Source organism: Dermochelys coriacea, chromosome 3 (genome assembly GCF_009764565.3).
Source record: "Dermochelys coriacea isolate rDerCor1 chromosome 3, rDerCor1.pri.v4, whole genome shotgun sequence".
Lineage (NCBI taxonomy): Eukaryota > Metazoa > Chordata > Testudines > Dermochelyidae > Dermochelys > Dermochelys coriacea.
The window spans coordinates 201,678,513-201,700,541 of NC_050070.1; the positions used below are offsets into that span (position 1 = coordinate 201,678,513).

The 22,029-nt window shown below is 41.8% G+C and overlaps 1 protein-coding gene across 1 annotated transcript in view; it reads right to left on the minus strand.

The window, feature by feature from the left end:
* PLCB4 (phospholipase C beta 4) overlaps positions 1-22,029 on the minus strand; it is a 314,466-nt gene that overhangs the window by 65,442 nt on the left and 226,995 nt on the right. Inside the window, 8 exon segments of the mRNA XM_043512117.1 lie at positions 1,727-1,778; positions 4,067-4,191; positions 4,413-4,497; positions 5,588-5,729; positions 9,201-9,236; positions 11,126-11,226; positions 15,003-15,098; positions 16,087-16,177. Coding sequence (XP_043368052.1) covers positions 1,727-1,778; positions 4,067-4,191; positions 4,413-4,497; positions 5,588-5,729; positions 9,201-9,236; positions 11,126-11,226; positions 15,003-15,098; positions 16,087-16,177 — 728 coding nt within the window.

Consider the following 22,029-nt stretch of genomic DNA (forward strand, 5'->3'; position numbering starts at 1 on the left):
ATGGGTGAGAGAAAGGAGATAGTATTACCCACGTTTTATAGACAAAAACCTTTTCTAAACTTCATCACTAGGTTCATACAAACTATTTCTTTCTGGATGCACTAGTATCCAGAATTAGACATCACCAGTAGAATCATATAAGGACCATCTACTTTTACAGATATTGAACATTTCGTGGCTATAACCAGTGCACTACAACAAACAAATTACAACTACCCCCCAGATAAAAAGGCTGATGTATGTAAAATTCTCTCTACCGCTGAACATGCATGCAGGATACCAGATAAATGAAAATATAAATCTTACAGTGACAATTACAATAGTAAATACCAAGAATCCTATTACTAAAACAATTGTCTTGTTTTCATAGTAATTCTGAGGAAATTTAAACAGATTCTGGTCTCTTGTTTTCTAACTAACTTAATATTTTCTATGATTCAGCAAACTCTTTCCCCTTCTTCATGTACATTAACTCGTCACTCCCGTACTCATGAAGCCACAAAGATAGTGTTTGAGAAGCTCAGCATCAATCAAAACAGAAGCAGAATCGCCATGTATAAAAGAGTAATGAACACAAACGTGCGAGACAGAAATGTAATGCATGGATATCTGCTGTGCAATCTGCTCTTTCATGACAAATTAGAGGTTACTGTTTTTTGTTTGGACATAGTCCTACATCAGTTTCAATAGTTGCCCATAAGTTCAATGTACTTTTCTTTTTGCTTTTATTTTCCAAAGACTACAATCTACTATAGAGATTAGCACACAGCATGTCCAAGTAAACTCAGATTTCTTATGAACTGTACAGTGACTCTGAATTCTGAGCCATGTTTTTAAAAAAGGATTCATAATTAAAAATGAAGATGAATTTAATTAACTCTGCTCGTACTTTACATAGACTCATAGACTTTAAGGTCAGAAGGGACCATCATGATCATCTAGTCTGATCTCCTGTACCTTGCAGACCACAGAACCTCATCCACTCCTGTAACAGACCCCCAACCTCTGGCTGAGTTACTGAAGTCCTCAAATCATTGGTTAAAGACTTCAAGTTATAGAGAATTCACCATTTACACTAGTTTAAACCTGCAAGTGACTCATGTCCCATGCTGCAGAGGAAGGTGAAAACACCCCAGGGTCTCTGCCAATCTGACCGGGGGAAAAATTCTTTCCCAACCCCAAATATGGCCATCAGTTAGACCCTGAGCATGTGGGCAAGGGCAGCCAGACAGCTGGGAAAGAATTCTGTAGTAAATCAGAGCCCTCCCCATCTCCAGCCATGGGGGATTTTTGCTACTGGCAGTTGCCAATGGGCCACATGCCATCATAGGCAGTCCAATTACATCATCCCCTCCATAAACGTATCAAACTCAGTCTTGAAGCCAGTTAGGTTTTTTGCCCCCATTGCTCTCCTTGTAAGGCTGTTCCAGAACTTCGCTCCTCTGATGGTTAGAAACCTTCACCTAATTTTGACCCTGAACTTGTTTCATGATCTTTATAATTTGTCACACAATATCTCTTCTATCTCATTTAATAAAATTGAGTGTGTCTGAAAAGTATAGTAACCACACTACTTTGCAAGCATAAATCAACCCCAGGAATTCTGCTCATTTCTCTTCTATACCTAGCAGACAATTTTTCATTTGTAACACATAATTAGAAGTGACAAAGTTCTATAAAAACATATATGATACATAGTAAAAATAGCTTAAATAACTTTACTCACCCGCACGATCCATTATATTCAAATTTTCCCTGATTCAATTGCATTGCTAAATCTGTTAAGAGACAAAAATAACTGAATACCCTGTCTCTGTGAATAAGGCAGATGTAGAGCAACCTTCTTTACAAAGGGAAATATGATGCACAAGGTTTTGCCCAAGAATGACCACTTTAACTTAGGGTGATTTCTACGCACTCAACTAGAAGACTTCAGATTTCTTTACAATGGTAACCTCTTTCTTTATCCACCACGCTAAAATCTAATGTTTATTAAAAAACATGGACTATAGTTACAAAAGTGTTAGGCCCTGATCCTGCAAGTCACTGGGACCCTGTATGAGCACAAGGGTCTGCCTGCATAGATCAGTTTACAGGATCGGGGCCATAGAGACTACTGGAACTATTTTCAGCTCAGATGCTTATTGGAAAGTCTGAGTATTATTCAATTCATTTATAGAGCGCCTATCCACAGATGATCTTCTTTAATTGTTTAATTCTTTAACTGTTAATCACATCAAATGGGTCTTACAAGTCCTCTCCTCCAAAGTCCTCTGTTCAATGCCATATAGTCTATCACATCACATGCTAATAGGTCTTCCTTTATTAAATTCTACTGCTTCTTGCTGGGTCGGCTTCGCCGTCATTTGTCTTCAGTCTTAATCTGTTGGATTCTTACCCACATATTTGTCAGAACTGTGCTTTATATGACCACGTCATCTCAGCCTGCATGCCCTCATTTTTTTGATTATGGATGTTACTGTGAGCATGTCTCTGACATATACATTTCTCTTTGGTCTTTCTTGTTTACCCCACTCATAGATCCCAACATTTGCATTTCCGTAAAGCAGATCATTTGCTCATGTGTCTTCTTTGTTGCCCAACTCTCAGCACCATACATTATAATTGGATGGATGACTGCTTTATAGACTTTCCCTTTTCATCTTACTCATCTCCACCTGTCCCATACTGCACATATATCCACAGACACAGCCAGTAAATACATCAAAAAAACCCTTAAAATTTAACACCACAAATTTTTCTTTAAAAATTCCAATCCCACACTTGGCCTATGTAAAACTCTATTTTTAGTGATAACTCTGGCCTTCTTTCGCCCACAGAGTTTTAGGATTCTGCTTTCAGACAGAGCTCAACCCTTGTTTGGGCTTCCCAGAATGCTCATCAGAAACAAAACTAAATTGCCTCCACAACATAAAAGTATGGGATTTTGAATACACACTAACTAGCAATTTCCTTACTTGGCAGCACCCAGACTTAACACATCAGCCTTCCAAAGTCTATCTAGTGGGATGACTTTCATTCCCACACCTATCCTCCAGACTCTTAGCATGGCCTTCTGACAGAGCAATGCCGCTTTTTCCCTATAGTAATCATTTACAATACAAAGGGCTGAAAATGCTGTGAGGGGATGGGTGCAGACCCAGGGAGAAGGGTGAAATTTGCACTGCCTCCTTTACCCCCACACTGTGTCCCCTTCTGGACTGATTTACAAGCAATACTTATACGTCTGCATGCAGTTCTCTCTCATCTCTCTCAGCTAGAAGTCGATAATGGCAGTGATGCAGAGCTTTGTGGAAGAGGAGTTGCAGAGGAAAATGGCTATGATCATTAGGACTTTCTGGGGCACTGAGGACATCACCAAGGGGAAAAAATAAGAACAAGAACCCTTTAGGTTAGAAGGAGACAATGGAAAAATTGGTCTGGCATGTACAGCCGAACATGTTTCTTGATTCAGTGCAAAAAACCTAATAATTATATGTTTTTCCCCCGTCAAAAGGGCAAACCAGCTATCCCTCAGCTTAGGAGAGAGCCATGTAAGCTCCCAATCTGCCTGCCTGTCACCACCCTAAGTGGCTCGAAGTCGTATCCCATTTCCCAGTGCTAACAATGAGATTTACCAGTAATTGCTTACTGTCTAGAAATATAGCTGACGTAATTATTATTATTTACTATCTTATCCGGTGTGTCCCTCCAATGTAATGTTCTCTATGGAAGCCGTGCATTTCGTTGTTGCAAAGATAGGACTTTTGTGAAGAGGGTGGTTATTTTATAAACTAAAAATTATATCACTCTTACATTTATTTGAGATCCTAAAGTGCCTTGCTAATTATTTTTGCAAATAAAAGGAGACTGAATTTTCTTCCATGCTTTTTTCAAAACAATTCTTCCTTGTCTTATGCTTCCATGATTCCATACACATCATCATACTGTTTAGCCATATGTCTGTTTCTTCAAAAAATGCCAGGAGGAAATCTGTGGCATCTGTTTGAGTGTTCCCGGCCAAGCCTTTCTCTGGAATTTAGGTTCACTGGACATCACTGCCTACCTGGGGTCTGAAAGTTCAGTGAGACCATCTGGCAGCCAGCGTTCCAGAAAATTTGAGGCATGTAATTACTGGAATCCACTCTGCCTCCCTTGGGGTATATCCGACTCATTTGTCGTTTATTATAACTATGTAACACGTTAAGGAAAATGAAATAAAAACAGAGACTTCAGATCATTTACTCATACCATTATTATTTTTTATATATACCTGTATCCTATTTTCCATGCTTCCGCGTGGATAATATTGTAAAATTAGAACTAAATGATTTTTGTATATAGGACAGATGTCTACTGGCTAACCAAAAATAGAACTGGTATTCAGTATACAACTTTTAATAGAAGGATACTTCACAAATTCAATTGCATGCGTCTTCAAATATCCTAGTCCAACTGATTCATTAAAAGAGGACATATTGTAATGAATATTACGTTCTAGAATGATAAGAAATAAAATCCATTTTAAAATACTGAGTATAAAATGGAGCAAAATACAAAACCATGCAATAAATACTATGCAATGTAAGGTTTCAGAGTAGCAGCCGTGTTAGTCTGTATTCGCAAAAAGAAAAGGAGTACTTGTGGCACCTTAGAGACTAACAAATTTATTAGAGCATAAGCTTTCGTGAGCTACAGCTCACTTCATCGGATGTTGTAGCTCACGAAAGCTTATGCTCTAATAAATTTGTTAGTCTCTAAGGTGCCACAAGTACTCCTTTTCTTTATGCAATGTAGTAACACTGATCTCTCTGTTTTTCCACTACTTGCCATTTTACAAAACCAAATTACATTTGAAATAATCTTAACTGATGTTTTCTTATTTGTCACTCTCTTCTCTGTAAGACCATTCTTGTGAGCCATCAAAACTTGGCTTTTATATTTATGAAAACACTGCAATTACATAAAGAGCAAGAGTGGTATAATTAGATACTAGAAGTAATATGGTACATGTTTAGGGTATTATATATATCACGATAAGCAAACTGTTGACCTTTGTGACAATCACATTTATCCTACATTAGTGAAAGAGAAAAAAGCAGTAGGTCTAAAGTACATGATCTATTCTTTGCAATGTTAACTTAATATACTCCTAATAATTCACAAAAAGAAAAGGAGTACTTGTGGCACCTTGGAGACTAACAAATTTATTAGAGCATAAGCTTTCGTGAGCTACAGCTCACTTCATCGGATGCATTCGTAGCTGTAGCTCACGAAAGCTTATGCTCTAATAAATTTGTTAGTCTCTAAGGTGCCACAAGTACTCCTTTTCTTTTTGCGAATACAGACTAACACGGCTGCTACTCTGAATCCTAATAATTCAGTGCCTCCCTGTGGAGACAAATGGAATAACAAGTTAATTCTATATTCCAGGTAAGTGTTCTGTAAATACCATACGAATGGAGTTTACGAAACTACAAGAATTTTAAACTGATTATAAAAATAGCAAATTGGATATAAGAATCATTACACAAAACTAAGAAGTAAGAAGGCAAATACTGTTGTTTCATTCAACCTTGTATGTTACCTTCTGCTACATGGAAACCTTGAAACTTTACGGGCTGAGCATAGTTGATCATTGTTGATAAATATGGATGTATATTGGTTGTCGCACCCACATATTTGTAAGATGCCATCCACGCTTGTTCATCTTCAACAGTTATTATACCCTGAAATCACATTCAAAAGTATATTCACTAATCACTTTTTTTTTTTGCACTTGTTGGAGTTTTCAATGCAACATAAAAAATGATGCCTGTATCTCCAGAAGTTAAAATGGACACATAATGACACAAAAAAAAGTTGGAACCTCAATGCTGCAGTTAGGGTCGATTCAGTTATTGATATATGCTGAACACTCAATGTTAATGGGCATCATGCATGAAGCTTGATGGCAGAACAGACTCCTAATTAGTGAGCAATATTATATGCTGCCAGTAAAACAACATTAGAATCCAGGATATTGATTAAAAAAAAGTCAAAGGGGCCTGAACAATGCTGTGGGATAAAGCCTTGTCTTATCAAATAGAAGCCTGATCTTTTTAGTACCAATTATGATAGAGGGGGGTACCTTTGAGGCTGCTACCAAGTGGATCTTTGGCATCATCAAAACTCAAATGAGTGCCATTGATAAGTCTTTGTGGATATGACCAAGATTGAAATTATAAGGGAATTTGGGAATCAGAATTGGACCAGACGAACAGCGCTCCATGAAATTGACAAAGCTGTAGAGAAACAGGGGCGCACAGCACACTGTGCTTGGCTGTAGACAGTGATATAAATTCCTTTCTGTCATGTGCATAAACATCCACCATGCATACAGAAAAAGTTGCAAAATCTTCTTAGAGATATCCAATCTGCAGAGACTTGCAACAAGAGTAATTTCTCATGTGATTACACTGCCCAAATACATAGCAACATGAGCTGAAATAAAATATTTTATAGACTAGAAGAGGCCTCTGTCACACTACACTAAGGGTATGTCTTTACTACTCGCTGGATCGGCAGGCAGCAATCGATCCAGCGGGGATCGATTTATCGCGTCTAATCTAGATGAGATAAATCGACCCCCAAGCACGCTCCCGTTGACTCCTGTACTCCAGCTCTGTCAGAGGTGCAGGCAGAGTCGACGGGGGAGTGGCAGCAGTTGACTCGATTCACATAGCTGAAGTTGCGTAACTTAGATCGATCCCCCCCTAGTGTAGACCAGGGCTAAGAAAAAAATAATCACACATACTGATATCTAGTGGCATCTTTCTGTTCAGTTTCTTGGCTCATTCTGTTCTGCCAATCGCTTTCCTTCACTCTCCCTGACTATCCAAGACTTTCTTTATAAAGGCTCTATAAAGAGCACCAGAATGGGACCTTCTCTTGTAATCTGTAGCCCTGGTTAGGCCTATCAATATTGTCATGTGACCTACTGCGTCAAGAAGAACAAACTAGAAGGGAATTTAACCCTATGCATGCTGTCACATGAGCCTCTGCATCCTGTCACAGTGAATTTCCTGATACAGTACATCTTAAAATACATCAGTATTGTAATACAGCTTTTTATGTTCCAAATGCAATATAGCTCTGTTACAAAATATTTTTCTATGAGACCAGGAAACCATGAATAACTGCAAATATTGCAAAATCATTTTTTCAGGCAAGGAGCCTCTGCATCTGTAACAACACTAAAGAATGACAAAAGTAACTCTACTGTACCCCTAACTACTGGACATCATTAATTTCAGGGGAAAGAGAAGGAAAAGCAAATCTATTTGCCAGTATTATGCCATACACTTGTGACCTGCCTTATGATACAGACACATATTTAAAGAAATAAATAGAATGACACTACCTTATTCCACAGTCTGGTTGAAACATTGAGGCCTGGTCTACATGTGAAAATTAGGTTGGATTAACTATATTGCTATGTGGTGTGAAAAATCCACATCCCTGAGTGACGTAGTTGAGCCAACTTAACCGCCGGTGTAGCCAGCATTAGGTTGCTGGGAGAATTCTACCATTGACCTAGCTACCGCCTCTCGGGGCGGTGGAGTACCTACACCAACAGGAGAACCCTTCCCACTGGCATAGGTATTAGCTACATTGTAGACAACCTCTTAGGCTGACAAGGAAGGGCATTACCTGCCAGTTACTGATTGCCTCAGGGAGTTGAGTGCCCACGGTGAAGCCCATGTTGTCTGGTTTGCAGTTCACACTTAAATTAAATTTTCCATGGTCCATATAATCAGACCTATACTTTATTTTAACATGGTTAATAGGGCCCGATCCCACAAGCGGTCCACAGGAAAGTCAATGAGTGTTCCACATGCAGAGGGGCTCGCAAGATTGAGCTCTTGATATGTAAAACACTAACACTGACATTCTGTAGCAGTACAGAATATGACTTTATCATTGTGCATTTTTTGTTATCAGGTTAATTTTTACCAGTCTGCTGACTACAAATTAAAACAAACCTCTTTAGGTCCGTAGGCCATGATTTTTCAGATGTGACTAGTAATTTTGGATGTCTCTATCTGGTGGGAGGTCAATCTGAGACATTTTAAGGAAGCCTGATTTTCAGCAAATGATGAGCACCTATCCTCTGCAAAATCAGGCCCTTTCAAGGTGTCCAAAGCTGGCCACCCAAAATCACTAGTTACTTTTCCCAATCTTGATCCTAAAGTGTATAAATGAAAAAATGCAGTGGGATGGAAATCAATGAGAGTTTGTATCCTACTACAGGAAAACAGGGCCCCAGGACTATAACCACACAATACTCTAATGACACCAGAGTCCTCCTAGTTGAGGACGTTCCAAGGCAATCTACTGATTATTAACTTTAATATATTCACCTACACATAATTTGTAGACTAAAAGGTCTGGCTCTCATTGCAGTATCCACAGCAGTGGATCTAGGATTTCAAAACAGGACTGTAGGATTTGGGAATAAGAGAATGGGATGCCACTTACAGCCATCCCCCCTGCGCTGAAGGAATGGTTACCCCAACATATGGCCTTTGTAGGGTGCTGGATTGAGTTAAGGATGAAAAAAAAATCAGGATCCCTGTAGACCTGCATCTCAAGAAAAGAAGCAGAACCCCCCTAAAAAGACTGAAATAAAGTGTGGTCAGGAACGGATTTAAATGACCGAAAGAAAGAAATGCATGGAGACAAGCAGGAGGAGGGATGAAGGGAGTGAGACTAACAGAAGATATTCTTGGTGGAAGATAAATGCACAAATCCCAAGGGAAAGAAAAAGGAGGAAAAAGAAAAAAAGAAAGATAAATAAAGTGGAGCACGATGAAAAAAAGTTGGCATGATTTCTGTCAATCCCTTTGAAGGAATCACACTTTCCCAGGCACATGAGATTGGGGTGTAATTGTTTCTATTGGGATCAGATATTTCTAAGTGAGGGCAGGTCATGCAGCCTTCTTTTCCCCCCATTAGTATTATCCCTCAAAACCCTGTGAATAAGGGGAGTGGAAAGAGATGGAACTGCAACCTATTGGCCATCATTAAAAGGAGAAAGGAGACACAATGTGCGAAGAAATAGAGTGTAAAATAGTGATACAATTATGAATGTATTTTAGATAAAAAATGTTTACATATACAGAAATATAATAGAAACTACATAACATCCTATGTGTCACCTTTTTATTGTTTTCTTGTTCAGAATCTTCCAGAGCCTAAGGAAAAAATATATATACATTACCCAAAGAAACTGCAATATGAAACACTCCTAGCTATAAAAGAAAACACTCAAATGTTTAATGCATTTGGCAAAAAGTATATCCCCTTCCAATTGATTATACGGTTCATCTATCAATTAACTCTCAAAGGTTTGCAGTATCTTTCAAATTCATATACAAAAAGGGTGGAAAGATATAGCTGCTAATATTGGTAGTAGGAGGCAGGACATCAGACAGTTAAGTCCAAACCTAGTTGTAGTGTCATACGGGGAATGGTGGAAAGCTCGTGGGGAGAGATTGAGAGAGAGTGCGCACACATGGAAGATCATTTGCCATCCTATATTCAGGGTGACCAGACTTTGAGGGCATTTGAAGATATAAGGGTTGGAGCTGTTCTGCACTTTGTGCTGTAAATGTCCAAATATGGAAGAATGCTGCTATCTGCCCCAAGAGACTGCAAGGTTACTTGCCACTAGAGTTCCATTCACTGAGCGACTCCCTGTGCTTTCTTCCTTCAGTTATAAGCTGTTAGCACCGAGAACCTTAGACAGGAAAAGAGTGACTTGGCTCTCAAAGTATGTACAGAGAGAATCATGATTTACTGTCAAGCTATAAATCAATGAGGGAGCAAGGAGGGGCTCATGCAGAGAATGGCTGACCACTTGGAGTAACCAATAGGGCAGCTGGGGGCCTGCTGGTTTAATAAACAAAACAGCCCTACAGCAGAAAAGGAAAATCTGCAGTTCATTCGGAAGCTCTGTAAAGGTCCTGAAGAAGCAAGGATGCAAAGACAAAGCAAGCAGGCAGCTCTGATTATTTGTGATACTGCTGTTGAGAGATAGGTTGTGAAAGACAGTGTGTGCAGCAAGGAGAACTTCCGCCAATTGATATTTCTAGCTCAAACAAGAGCCACAGCAAGCCATGCAGGAGAGAAAAAGACTAGAATGCTTCAATGACAGAGGAGGATGGTATGGTACCTTAGTGGCAAGCAGGGTCTGGTGCCTTGGGTGCCAGCATGGCTTAATTTTCAATTCCACTGTACTGTAATTATGGACAAGTGCTATACCAAGTAACGTTTGCTTACCAAGTATAGAATGTCAAACTACTAAGATAAGGTGGTGGAATCTCCATCCTTAGAGGTTTTTAAGGCCCGGCTTGACAAAGCCCTGGCTGGGATGATTTAGTTGGTGTTGGTCCTGCTTTGAGCTGGGGGGTTGGATGACCTCCTGAGGTCTCTTCCAACCCTAATCTTCTATGATAAGTACCAGTGGAAGAATAAGCCCTTGTGGCCAGTCTGCCTGCTGAGATCCCAGTGCCATCCTCTCCAACTGGGGCTATTTTCCTGCTACCCTACCTATGTCACTGTTTCATAAATGCACAGCAAGTGGAAGTGGGTGCCTGCTATTCAGAGAGCACCAGTACAAAAATAACTGAGAAAATCTCTGAGATAAGGCATGGGCTGAGGCCAAGCCAGGAGGAGTACAGGAGTGACGAAACTGATATTCACCCCACAGTATGGCTCTTAAATTGTGACACACAATTCACAGCCAGGTACTGTTACATAGGCAGGAAACTGTTGGCAGCCATGTCTAACAATTTTTGGCCAAATCCTGTAGTCTGTGCACGGTGATTTCCCAGGTATAGTTCCCATTTGCTACGATAGGAGTTTTGCTTGAATAAGCAGAGCAGGTGTTGGCTTGTTAAATTTTATATCACCATGAATTTAAGAGTCAGCAGCTCTGCTAGAAAAATCCCTGTGTGATTCATATTCTATTTTCTCCTATAGCTAACACATAGTGTGATCCTTCCGCACAATGAAAGGTCTTTCCCAGCCATCTTCATGGAAAAAATCTTCCAACATGAATATATGTCAGAAGCAAGCCTACCTTTTTGACACTATTGGCAACAGCTTCTTTTTGACTCAAGTCATCGGCAGAAAGCTCAGCTCCAAATTTTAATTCTGGATGGGCTTCTTCTTCTTGATCAGCTATACAACAATGAAAAGGAAGGAAATGAGCGTGAAAAACATAGCCTTAGATATTTTTGTGGAACTAGTTCAAAAACCATCACACCAGCTTGAATTGGCTCATTTTCTAAAGTGAGTAAAACTAAGGAAGTAGAAAGATTTCCAACAAGTAGTGGATGTTTAAAGTAAGTCTCTCAGATTCCTTGGTTTGCTAGCTTTTATCTAGTAAATACTAACACCCATTCAGTAAAACGGCGTGTAAGAATAAATCTGTGGATGAGACATAGATACTGAGAGATAAGTTTAGCATATTCTTGGAAAAAATCATGAATTTGGCATAGGAAAATGTAAAAATCATGGGTTTGGGGTAACAAAAATGAAATGAAGCCAGGGCTCTTTAAATATAATTTCAAAAGTTTTGGTGCCACCACTTGAGTTCTCACCCACTCTCTTTCCTTTTATCCATTCTCTTTTATACATGGATGTCTTTCATTTATTTTCACAAATTGTTAGTGGTTTCAAAGGAGCCAATGTGGTCTCTCATGTACAGACTATTTTAAAATGTATTTATCTATTTAGATTTAAATAATTAAAAAAGATGCCTATCCAAGCCTCGAGGTGCCCTAACACATAATTACTAAAACAGTAAAATCCCAGCAGCATTACAGTAATCACTTCAACAGGAACCCAGACAGCCACTTACAGAACATTCTTTCTACCCCTTCATTATCTAGGAAACACCCTCAGCCCACTCCAAAATCCTGCTGAACACGTGTTTTTTGCAGCACGGGTGGCAAGTCACCAGATCTGGGATACTTCAGAGTAAGTGAGGGAGCAAGTTCCAGACTCCTGACCACTCACAGAGAATGCATGAACAACCTGCCCTTCTCTTTTATAATGAGGGGGTTCTAGCTCAAGCACCTTGCTAACCGCAGCAGTGGCATGGGGAGAGAGAGATGGTCCCTCACGTAGGCCAGTCCTGGGACATTTAGGACTTTACAAGTGGTTATAATCCAAACACCATAAACTGAACCTAGAGACCAATGAGCAGCCATTGCAGATCCTTATGTCATAAACTCCCCACATGAAGCCCCACTGAATAAGTGGGCCCACAGCGCTCTGCACCAGCTTCAGTCTCCAAATGATTTAAAGGTGCAGCCTGTATAGAGTGCAGTGAAACAGCTAGCAAAACAAAACAGATAACAAAAACAGATAACACCGACAAGGTCCACATCCAAAAGGAAAGGTTTGCAGCCTCCTAGCCAGGTGCAGATGGTAAAAGTTGATTGGGCCACTGCTGTAATATGAATGTCCCACAACAAAGGAAGGTCTAGAATCACCTCTGAGTTGCAAACACAAGTAACTAATGGCAGACGTACAGCCTCAGCGTAAGAGGCGAATATTACCTCTGCCATCTCCTCCAGCTGCTTTCCCTGGCAGCCTCATTGCCTCAGTCTTGTCTGGGCTGAACTTCAATTAGCTCACTCTGATCCATGCTCCAAACTCAGCTAGACACTGAACCACATCATTCAAGTTGGATGAGACCGACACACAAAGTTGGGTGTCATCGACATACTGACGACAACGCACCCAACACCTTGCTATCTCCGACCAGCCCCAGATACAGGCTGAAGAGACCAGGTGACCAAATGGCACTTTGCAGCACCCCGCTTTTGAGAGCTTCGAAAGAGGAGAAATTGCCCACAACTACCCATTGAGATCTCTCCAAGAGAATGGAATAGAACCAGTGAAGAGCAGCTACCTCTACTCCCACCAGAGTCCGCAGGCAAATCAACAACACCTTGTGATCTATAGTACTGAAGACAGCCGATAGGTCTAATACCACCAGCATGGACACCTAGGGCTTGTCTTCACTATGGGGCTAAATTGGCGCAGCTGTGATCAATGCAGCCATGTCGATTTAGTGGGTCTCATGAAAATGTGGTAAGTCAATGGGAGAGTGCTCCCACCTCAATGAGAGGCGGAAGCTACATCAATGGGAGAGCGTATCCTGCCGATATAACACGGTGTCTATATTGCTCTAAGTCGATGCAAGTTATATTGCTCAGGAGGGTGGGTTTTTTACACCCTTGAGCGACATAACTTACATTGACTTAAGCAGTAGTGTAGACAAAGACCTAGTCTTCATCTGTCACTAGGAGGAGACCACTGACAAGCATGTCAAATGCAGTCTCTTTGTCAAAGATAACTCTCTACCCAGATTGACGGGGTCAAGGAGATCAGCAGCATCTAGATACTGTGAAAATTGTCTTACGACAACCTTCTCCACTAAACGTGCCCAAGAAGGGAAGAGAAGATTCAATACTCATCAATAATTAGTTAGATTGCCAGCATCCAGCAATGAACACGTGACTAGAGGCTGCACTATTGCTTCCTTCAAAGCAACAGGCCATTTGCCCTCTCTAGGAGAGGCACTGACAATCCCATAAGCAATGGGCCCAGTATTTTCCCCACTGGCCTTCGCAAGCCAGGAACAACGTAGATCCAAAGCATTTCCTGACTGCATTGGCAACATATTGTATGTGTGAAGAGAGATATTAACACACAGATGGACAAATTCAAACCAACATGTGAGAAAAGATTGGTATTCATTACATGGGAGAAATAGCTTCTTTTGTAGTGCTTATAAATGAATTGAAAAATTAAATTAACAGTTGCAAGAGATACTGGCAGGATACTAGCAGTTGCAAGAGATACTGCAGTTTTTTGCATACACAGTGTAATTTACATCAGGAAGAAATACAAATCATCTCCCATAACTGTATAAAAATGTTGCAGATCCTACTCTACCATTTCTATCCCTTCCCCCCTGCCTATTAAAAGGTGCGTTTAATCCGCTAACCCATTATTTTAGCTAAAGGTACCCTGTTTGGACAATTCCTGATCTCACCTCCAGGTGAAGAACTAGGTAGCAAGAACAAGATTCATACGCAGTCAATGCCTATCTCATAACAGATCCAATAGTACAGCAAGCTGGTTTTGACCTTCCACAACATCTATGGGTAAGGCTCAATCGCTTCGGATGGAGAGTGATCAGATGGGCTGCTAATGGGTCTTTGTGACTCCCCGCCTTTGACACCGAGACCAATTAAAAGATGAAGGTCACATGCCTGTAGACTGCATCCATTGGCAAGGGCTCCGTGGTTCCCTCCTGGACTTTGCACAATGCTCTTCTCTCAACTACTTAGACTAAACACACATGACTTGACCATCTATGCAGATGCAACTGCAATACATATATCTTCACAGCTACATTCTGCTTTTCTTCTTCTGTAGCCTTTTTAATCTCCGTTTTTCCTCAGTGTATTTTTGCTGTTGTGTTATCCTACCCCTGTATACAACTCCTCACCCCAGAGATCTCAAAGGGTTAACCCGGAGATAAATTGCAAAGAAACAAATTAACAAAATAAATGGGATCAAAAGCAGAACCATGTTCCAAGGGAATAGCAACACAGCAGGTGCAATGAAAGGGTTAATGCAACTTCTTTTTCTAATGGTCTAATTTGCTTTGTAACATTTTCACTTATTTAATTTTACGTGCGCTTCAGGTTCACAGAGTCACTATTTAAAATCTAAACAAATAAACGTACGTATGAGTTTATGTTACAAGTGGGAAGCCTATAAAGACAGTGCTTGGAAGGATATGTCAGGTTAAAGTGAAGCAGTTATATGAAAAGGCTTCTACTGAGGTTCAGTGGCAAATGTCTATCTGTACTCCTCCCTCCTTTTCCAGCAGGCAAGCAACTCCTGAGAAGCATCGCTTATAAAATCCTTACCACTTTCTATTTCTTCTTCATTGTCATCCTCTAGGATATTGACAGGAGCAGCTGTTTCGCCAGCCTCCATCATACTTTTCAGTGCCTCAAGCTGTTCTGTTTAAAAAATAAAAAACAGAGAGAAAATAAACGTTAGCCATGAAACAAATTATTCTTATTCATAATTAAATATTTTAACTCAAATTACATGAAGAAAATGCTAAATAACTAGGGCCTGATTCTGACAGGGGCTTGAATTTAATAGGAGTTGTGGGTACTCAGTACCAATTCGGGTCAGGTCTTCTGTCAGCAGCAAAGGTTTACAAAAGAACTTAAAACCCATTTTTGTTAGGGACAGTTTGATAAAACAGTTATTACCAATGCTGGATCAAAAAAAGAAAGAAGCAATCAGTAAGGGCCTAGTGAAGTCAAGGGGCATTTTTCCAGTGACTTCAAGAGCCTTTGGATCAAACACATTACTGCTGTGAGCAAGTCCTGGGTAACAGATGGCTGATCACTTTCATGGCCTGATACGACATTCCATATTGGAATGGGAATTTTACCTCAATGTTATTTCTGAATTGTGCTTGTAAGTTGCACTGTATGAACCAACCCTCAAGTCAATGGGAGTTTAGCCACCGTCTTCAATGGGAGAAGGTCCAGGGCCAATCAGCATGGCCATAGTAGGAACCAGGAATACCCCAACATCATTATTCGTGCACAGCAGAAGAATGCCAGGATTGGCAAGAAAAGAAGAGTCATTTGAAATTCCATTTCAGTTTTAGTTCACCCTGGCAGGTGTGGAAAACACAACAATGACAGCACACCTGCTCTGCAACAGATTCCATCTGTGTTACATTTTAGCGTGAACAGCAATCAGATTATGACCCAGAATTCCATTTCAAATTATATGTATTTATAATCTCTACACATTTACACAGAGGGCAAAACTATGCCACTGATATGAAACACGAGTGAAAACAAAATGTCATGCATAGTGAATATAAAGTATATCCTTCATTTTGAAAAGTTTGGTAGAACATTGTTCTGTTATCTAAAGTCCATACTTTTGTATTAATCTAAAGGTTCAATGAACTTTACTTACTTTTTTCCACTTCAGGTTTCAGCCTTTTGTTTTTTATGAGTATCTTTCTTTTGAGATCATTCGGGGACGGTAAGGGTCTTCCTGGTTCAAGCTACAAAAATGGAGAGAAGGGCTTATTGAGCATGATTTGCAATGATCTTCTCATTTAACCTCTTTGACCACATATTTTGGGCTGGATTCTGACTTTAGGACCAGCATGAGCAAGGAACACTGAGGACTGCTCTTCACTACAGGGAGATCGATGCTGATGCAACCGATACAGCTGGGGTCAATTTAGCAGGTCTAGTGAAGACCCACTAACTCGACAGCAGAGCGCTCTCCAGTCAACCCCGCGGCACAGCGAAGACACTGCGGTAAGTCGACCTAGGCTATGTCGACTTCAGCGAAGTTATTCATGTAACTGGAGTAGCGTAAATTAGGTTGACTTACCCCGGTAGCGAAGACAAGCCCTGACTAAGCAGAACCACGGAGGGGCTGCTCTGCAGCCAGGGCAAGATGGAGACAATGACCTAAAGGGAGGACTTCTGCTTCCCTGGCAGCCATCCCCCCCCGAAATGAGAAACACAGGATCCCATCCCTCTCCGCTCATGGAAGTGGATGGGATCATTTGGCCTATATAATGTAAACTCCTTATTGTCTCATATTCCTGTAATGAGCCACACACAAAAAACTCTGAATACATCAGAATAAAAACAATAGTCACATGAAAATATCAACAGGAATGCAGGGACACTGAAAAAGTCATTCATTTATTTTCTTCTTCTGCTCAGGATTTTATGTTGCATCAATAAAATATTAAAAATATTAAAGAGGTTCATATAACCTCTTTGGCTATCTCTGTATGTTCAGGTAATAATGTCCCTCTTTTTTCACTCTTATCAGATTATTTTGAAGGACGATGTTTGAGAACCTCCCGATCTTAAGTTAGCCACATTCTGGATTTAAAAGCACAGCTAATGTGCAATCCTTGAATTTTGTTTACCTATCTTGCTGTTTTGTCTAATTGATACTCTTGCCCCTTTTAACAAAACATGTTTAGACGTCTATTATTTCCACCTCACGTTAAGGTTTGCTAAATTCTAAAAATGAGAACATGCTGATAAAAAACAAAACAACCTACATTGGTAAGAACCTTATTATTTATCAAATCATCTGAAACCTGAATTCTGCTCTAATATTTTCTCTCTGCTGCTCACATCTTTCATAAGTGACAGAATGGATTGCTGCCTGACTGCCATCCAGAAGAAAAATACTTCAAAAATTAATCGGTAATAATAATACTTTACATTAATACTTATTGTTTGATGATCACAGAACATTTCACAAAAATTAACTACCACAATGCAAGAGTGTGGCAGGAAAGTATCATCATCCTCACTTTACAGATGGGGAAAACAAGGCAGGAAGAGGTTATATAGCTTTAAAATAAAGCATTTATCATCTGAGCACTGTATAGTAAATAGCAAAGGGGTCCCTCCTCTGGAGAAATTACAATGTAAATAGACAAGAGACAGAGTTGGAGGGGAAACTAAGGCAGAGAGAGCAACAAAGTGACAGAAGTAATGCCACGGATCAGTAGCATAGGCAGGAACAAAACCCACCTCTCCTGATTCCTAGTCCACTGCCATATCCACAGGGTCACACCACCTTGGCAACAGTAAAGTCAGGAGACTGAAGTATCAACTCACACATTGACTTGCTGTGTGATTTTGGGCTAGTCGCTTAACCTCAGGTCCCCAATATCAATTTCCTAATTTGCTAAATGTGACTAACAATACTTACCCATCTTAACTCACTGCCGTATTATGAGATTCCAGCAACCAGTGCACAACCCTGCAAAGATTTATCTATGCGAGTAGTCCTTAGCCAGGGGATAAGGACTATACCTGCCAGTAAGGGTTTGTAGGAGCATGTCTTTGATGTTTGTGGATGGTATCAAATGACAAATGCTACGTATGTGCTAAGTATCATTAAATGACTTGCTCCATATTGGGAAGGGAGAGGCATAACATCTGTTGGCCCATCACTCTCCACTCTGAGGTGGGCAGAGCACAGGACAGGATCCCCTGGTACAAGCCCCAGGACACACAGGAGTACAGATTTGGGTGGTGTGGCTCACTCCCCTTGGGCCTGGGAAAGAAATGGGGAAAGGATCTGTTACCCAGGATCACAGCTGAAAAGGACAAGGGGTACACTGAGGTACAAGTGAGTTGGGACTGGAAGATATAGCCAGGGTTAGTAAGGAATCCCAGAACAGGGAGGCAGATCTCTTTGGAGTGGGTGGAGTTTCTAGGTATTCAGCCATCACATACAAAAATAATAGTCAGCTCTATCACTGTGCCGGACCAGCATCAACAGCCTCTGGGGGAAGCCACTGTCAACCCACCACACCAGGGGAGGGCAAATGTTTTGGCCTGAGGGCCACATCGGGTTTCCAAAATTGTATGGAGGGCCAGTTAGGGGAGGCTGCGTCTCCCCAAACAGCCAGGCATGGCATGGCCCGGCCCCCGCCTCCTATCCGATGCCCCCGCTTCTTGCCCCCCGATACTCCTCCGGGACTCCTGCCCCATCCAACCCCCCACTCCCTGTCCCCTGACCACCCCCGGATCCCCCACCCCTGACTGCCCCCTGCTGCCCATCCAACCCCCCTCATTCCTGACTGCTCCTGGGACTCCTGCCCCATCCAACCCCCCTGTTCCCCACCCTCTGACCCCCCGACCCCTATCCACACCCCCAAACTCCCCTGCCTTCTATCCAACCCCATCTTCTCCCTGTCCCCTCAATGCGCAGCCCAGAGCACCGGGTCAGGCTGCGGTTCTGCAACTGCGTTGCCTGGCTGCCCAGAGCGTGGCACGGCACGCTGAGGATGAGGGGGAGAGGAAACAGCAGGGGAGGGGCCAGGGACTAAACTCCGGGGCCAGGAGCTCAGGGGCGGAGCAGGAGGGTCCTGTGGGCAGTATGTGGCCCGCGGGCCATAGTTTGCCCACCTCTGCACCACACCCTGATACCCAAATACAAGGAGAAGCAAACAAAAGTGGCAAACAGTATGTGGAACAAACAACAACTGATGCAATATGCTTCCAAGTTAATATCTATTTCTCCATTATAATCAAGAGAACTCAATCATTCAGTTCCAGCAAGGGAATCGTGTGCAACAGTCTCCACGTGGACACTGAGGATAAAGGGAACTCTAGGTTATCACCCCTGGGACCAGCAGTGAATATGTTTTAACTCCACTAGATGTCAGTACAATCAGGTTTCATTCCCCCTACCTCTAAAATACCTGTCTGCAATTAAAAGGTTAGCTAGGTACCCCTCTGGGAAAATATCGGCTTCAGGCAGTCTCACGCCTGTCCTGAGTTTTCCTTCCGGGGACATTTAGGACAGAATAAAACTACTCATGAAAGGCAAGTTTCCAACTTGCACCAGATGCCTTTTGAAAGTTTGCTTTATGAATGTGTGCATGGAGGAGGCAGAGTGACAAAACTAGAGACAGGCAAGAATAAAAGCAAAACATAAAACAGTGAGCACACTAAAGAGCAGAGACCAGATGAGGCTAGAATTGGGTTCCGAAGCAGAAGTAGCCACAGAACTCTTGGTGTGGCACCATTTCTGTCTGGTCACAGGGCCATGAGAAGCAGCCACCTGTGAGGACCGTGCTCAGGTTGGGGATATTACAGCCAGCCACACATCTCTGCATACCCCTCTGAGTATGGCAACATGATCTCTATTATGCATTCTTGCATTCTAACTATCCCTGTCAAATTTAAGAGAAGAGAAAAAAGCACAGCCCTGGAGAAGGTGTCACTAGGCAAAAGGGCCTAGTAGTCACCAGGGGCAGTAGCAGGAAGGTAAGTCAAAGGAATCTCCTTCTGCCTGTCTTTCTTGGCAGTGTGCTGCAACTGATAGCAGTTGTTCACCTCTGCCATTTGGTGGCTGCTGCTAGAGAGTTTGAATGGGTTGTGCAAAGCAGTGGGCAGGCCCTGGAAGAGCATATGTAGACCCTAGAACAGCGGATCTCAAACTGTGGGTTGGGACCCCAAAGTGGGTCAGCACCACATTTTAATGGGGTTGCCAGGGCTGGCTTACACTTGCTGGGGCCCGGGGCTGAAGCCAGAGCCCCACCACTCAGGGCCAAAGCCGAAACTTGAGGGTTTCAGCCCTGGGCGGCAGCGCTCAGGTTAAAGGCCCCCTGCCTCGAGCTGAAGCCCTTGGGCAGCGTGGCTCAGGTGGGCTCAGGCTTTGGTCCCCCCTTCTGGGGTCATACAGTAATTTTTGTTGTCAGAAGGGAGTTGCGGTAAAATGAAGTTTGAGAACCCCCGCCCTAGAAAATAGAAGATTAGACCAAAGTTGAATATTGGTAGGCCTGTTAAGAATGCTCCAGCATTTGCTATATTTCCTGGCTATGTATGAGACTGAAATGCATGTGGATTTTAGTTCTCCTGACTGTTCCTCCAGTTGCTGCTTCTGCTTGGAGCTCTTCATCCGATTCAGTTCCTAATGCAGCACTGATAGCAGCCCAGACTCCAAAGCTTGGTCTGGACTATGAAGCATGAGATACAAGACGCAGCTGAAGGCACTACACCCTTCCCTTTCAGGCACATATGATCAATTACTTTGCATCTGTCATGTTCTTCTGTACCAGATATGAACTGGTTACAGAGTTTGCTTATACACACCAGATGTGTTCATCATTAGATCCTTTAATGCTCTGTCAGGTGTGACTGAGGTTCATTTAAATAAGGTATTTGACACAGTGCCTCCTAGTGGCTGAACAGCCTAGTACAGTTTAGCATCTGGCTGTCCATTGCTTGGAAAGACTGGCTCTTCTTCTTGTTTTGACTCTGCCATCGGTAGCATTTTATCTGTTGATTGTTCTTTCTGAGGAACAAATTGTAGCTGTCAATGGTTTCTTTTGACTTCTCCACCGTCAGTCAAGATCACATATTATATTGGTGCAGAGGTTTTTTTTTTTTGTGTTTTGTTTTGTATATGACAGCTGAAGTTGTCCATCCTTTTTCTCCATCCATTTTTACATGAACATGGCCACCAGGTTCTAGACTTGGCAGTTCTCTGTCTGGCCACTTTAGAAATAGGTTCTTTTCCAAAGAACAGAACAGTAGTGCTGAGTTGTCTTCCCATCAGCAAGTGTACTGGACTATATCCAGTAGCTGTTATTGGTGCGAATCTATAACTCAGAAGAGCAAGGAATCAATCTTTCTGCTGTAGGATTTTCTTAGCAGTCTGTACAGCTCTCAGCCTCTCCATTTGCTTGTGGGTAACATGGGCTGCTACTGATATGATCAAAATCACATTTCGTTCAGAGTGACTTAAATTCTGCTGCAGTGAACTGTGGTCTGTTGCCTGTCACCAATTGTTCTGAAATAACCGAAGTGAGCCAAAGGGCACTTCAGTTTCTCAAGAACACTGTGACATGTTATGTCGTTCTAGTACATTATTTCTATAAACCTGGGAAAATAGACCATGATAAGCAGGTAGTGATGTCCTCTGAATTTGCATAAACCTGCAACTAGTCTTTTCCAAGGTGTCTCTGGTGTGGGTGTCTATACACTGTATGGTTCAGCATTGTCTCTTAAGTTGATTTGTACTCGATAGCCTCTCAGAAGTCCAATATCACCAAATCCTCCATCAAGTTCTTCCACCTTTCTCACTGGGCCCATCATAACTGCCATGCTGCAGCTGAGAAGGTTGTCACCTTTGATCCTTTGATCACATGCACTCTGAATGCATAGCTTTTATCTTTGTAAGTTGTTTCTGTGGTGAGCTGATCCATGCCATTCAGTATACCTCCAAGGCTGGTCAAAGCTGTGTCAGGTGACTTCAGCTCTGAGAGGGATTGAACATGATTGTAAATCCCTTCTAAGATGACTGTGACATCAGCTCCTGAGTCAATTTTAAAGTCAATAGTCTTGCTACTCTCCA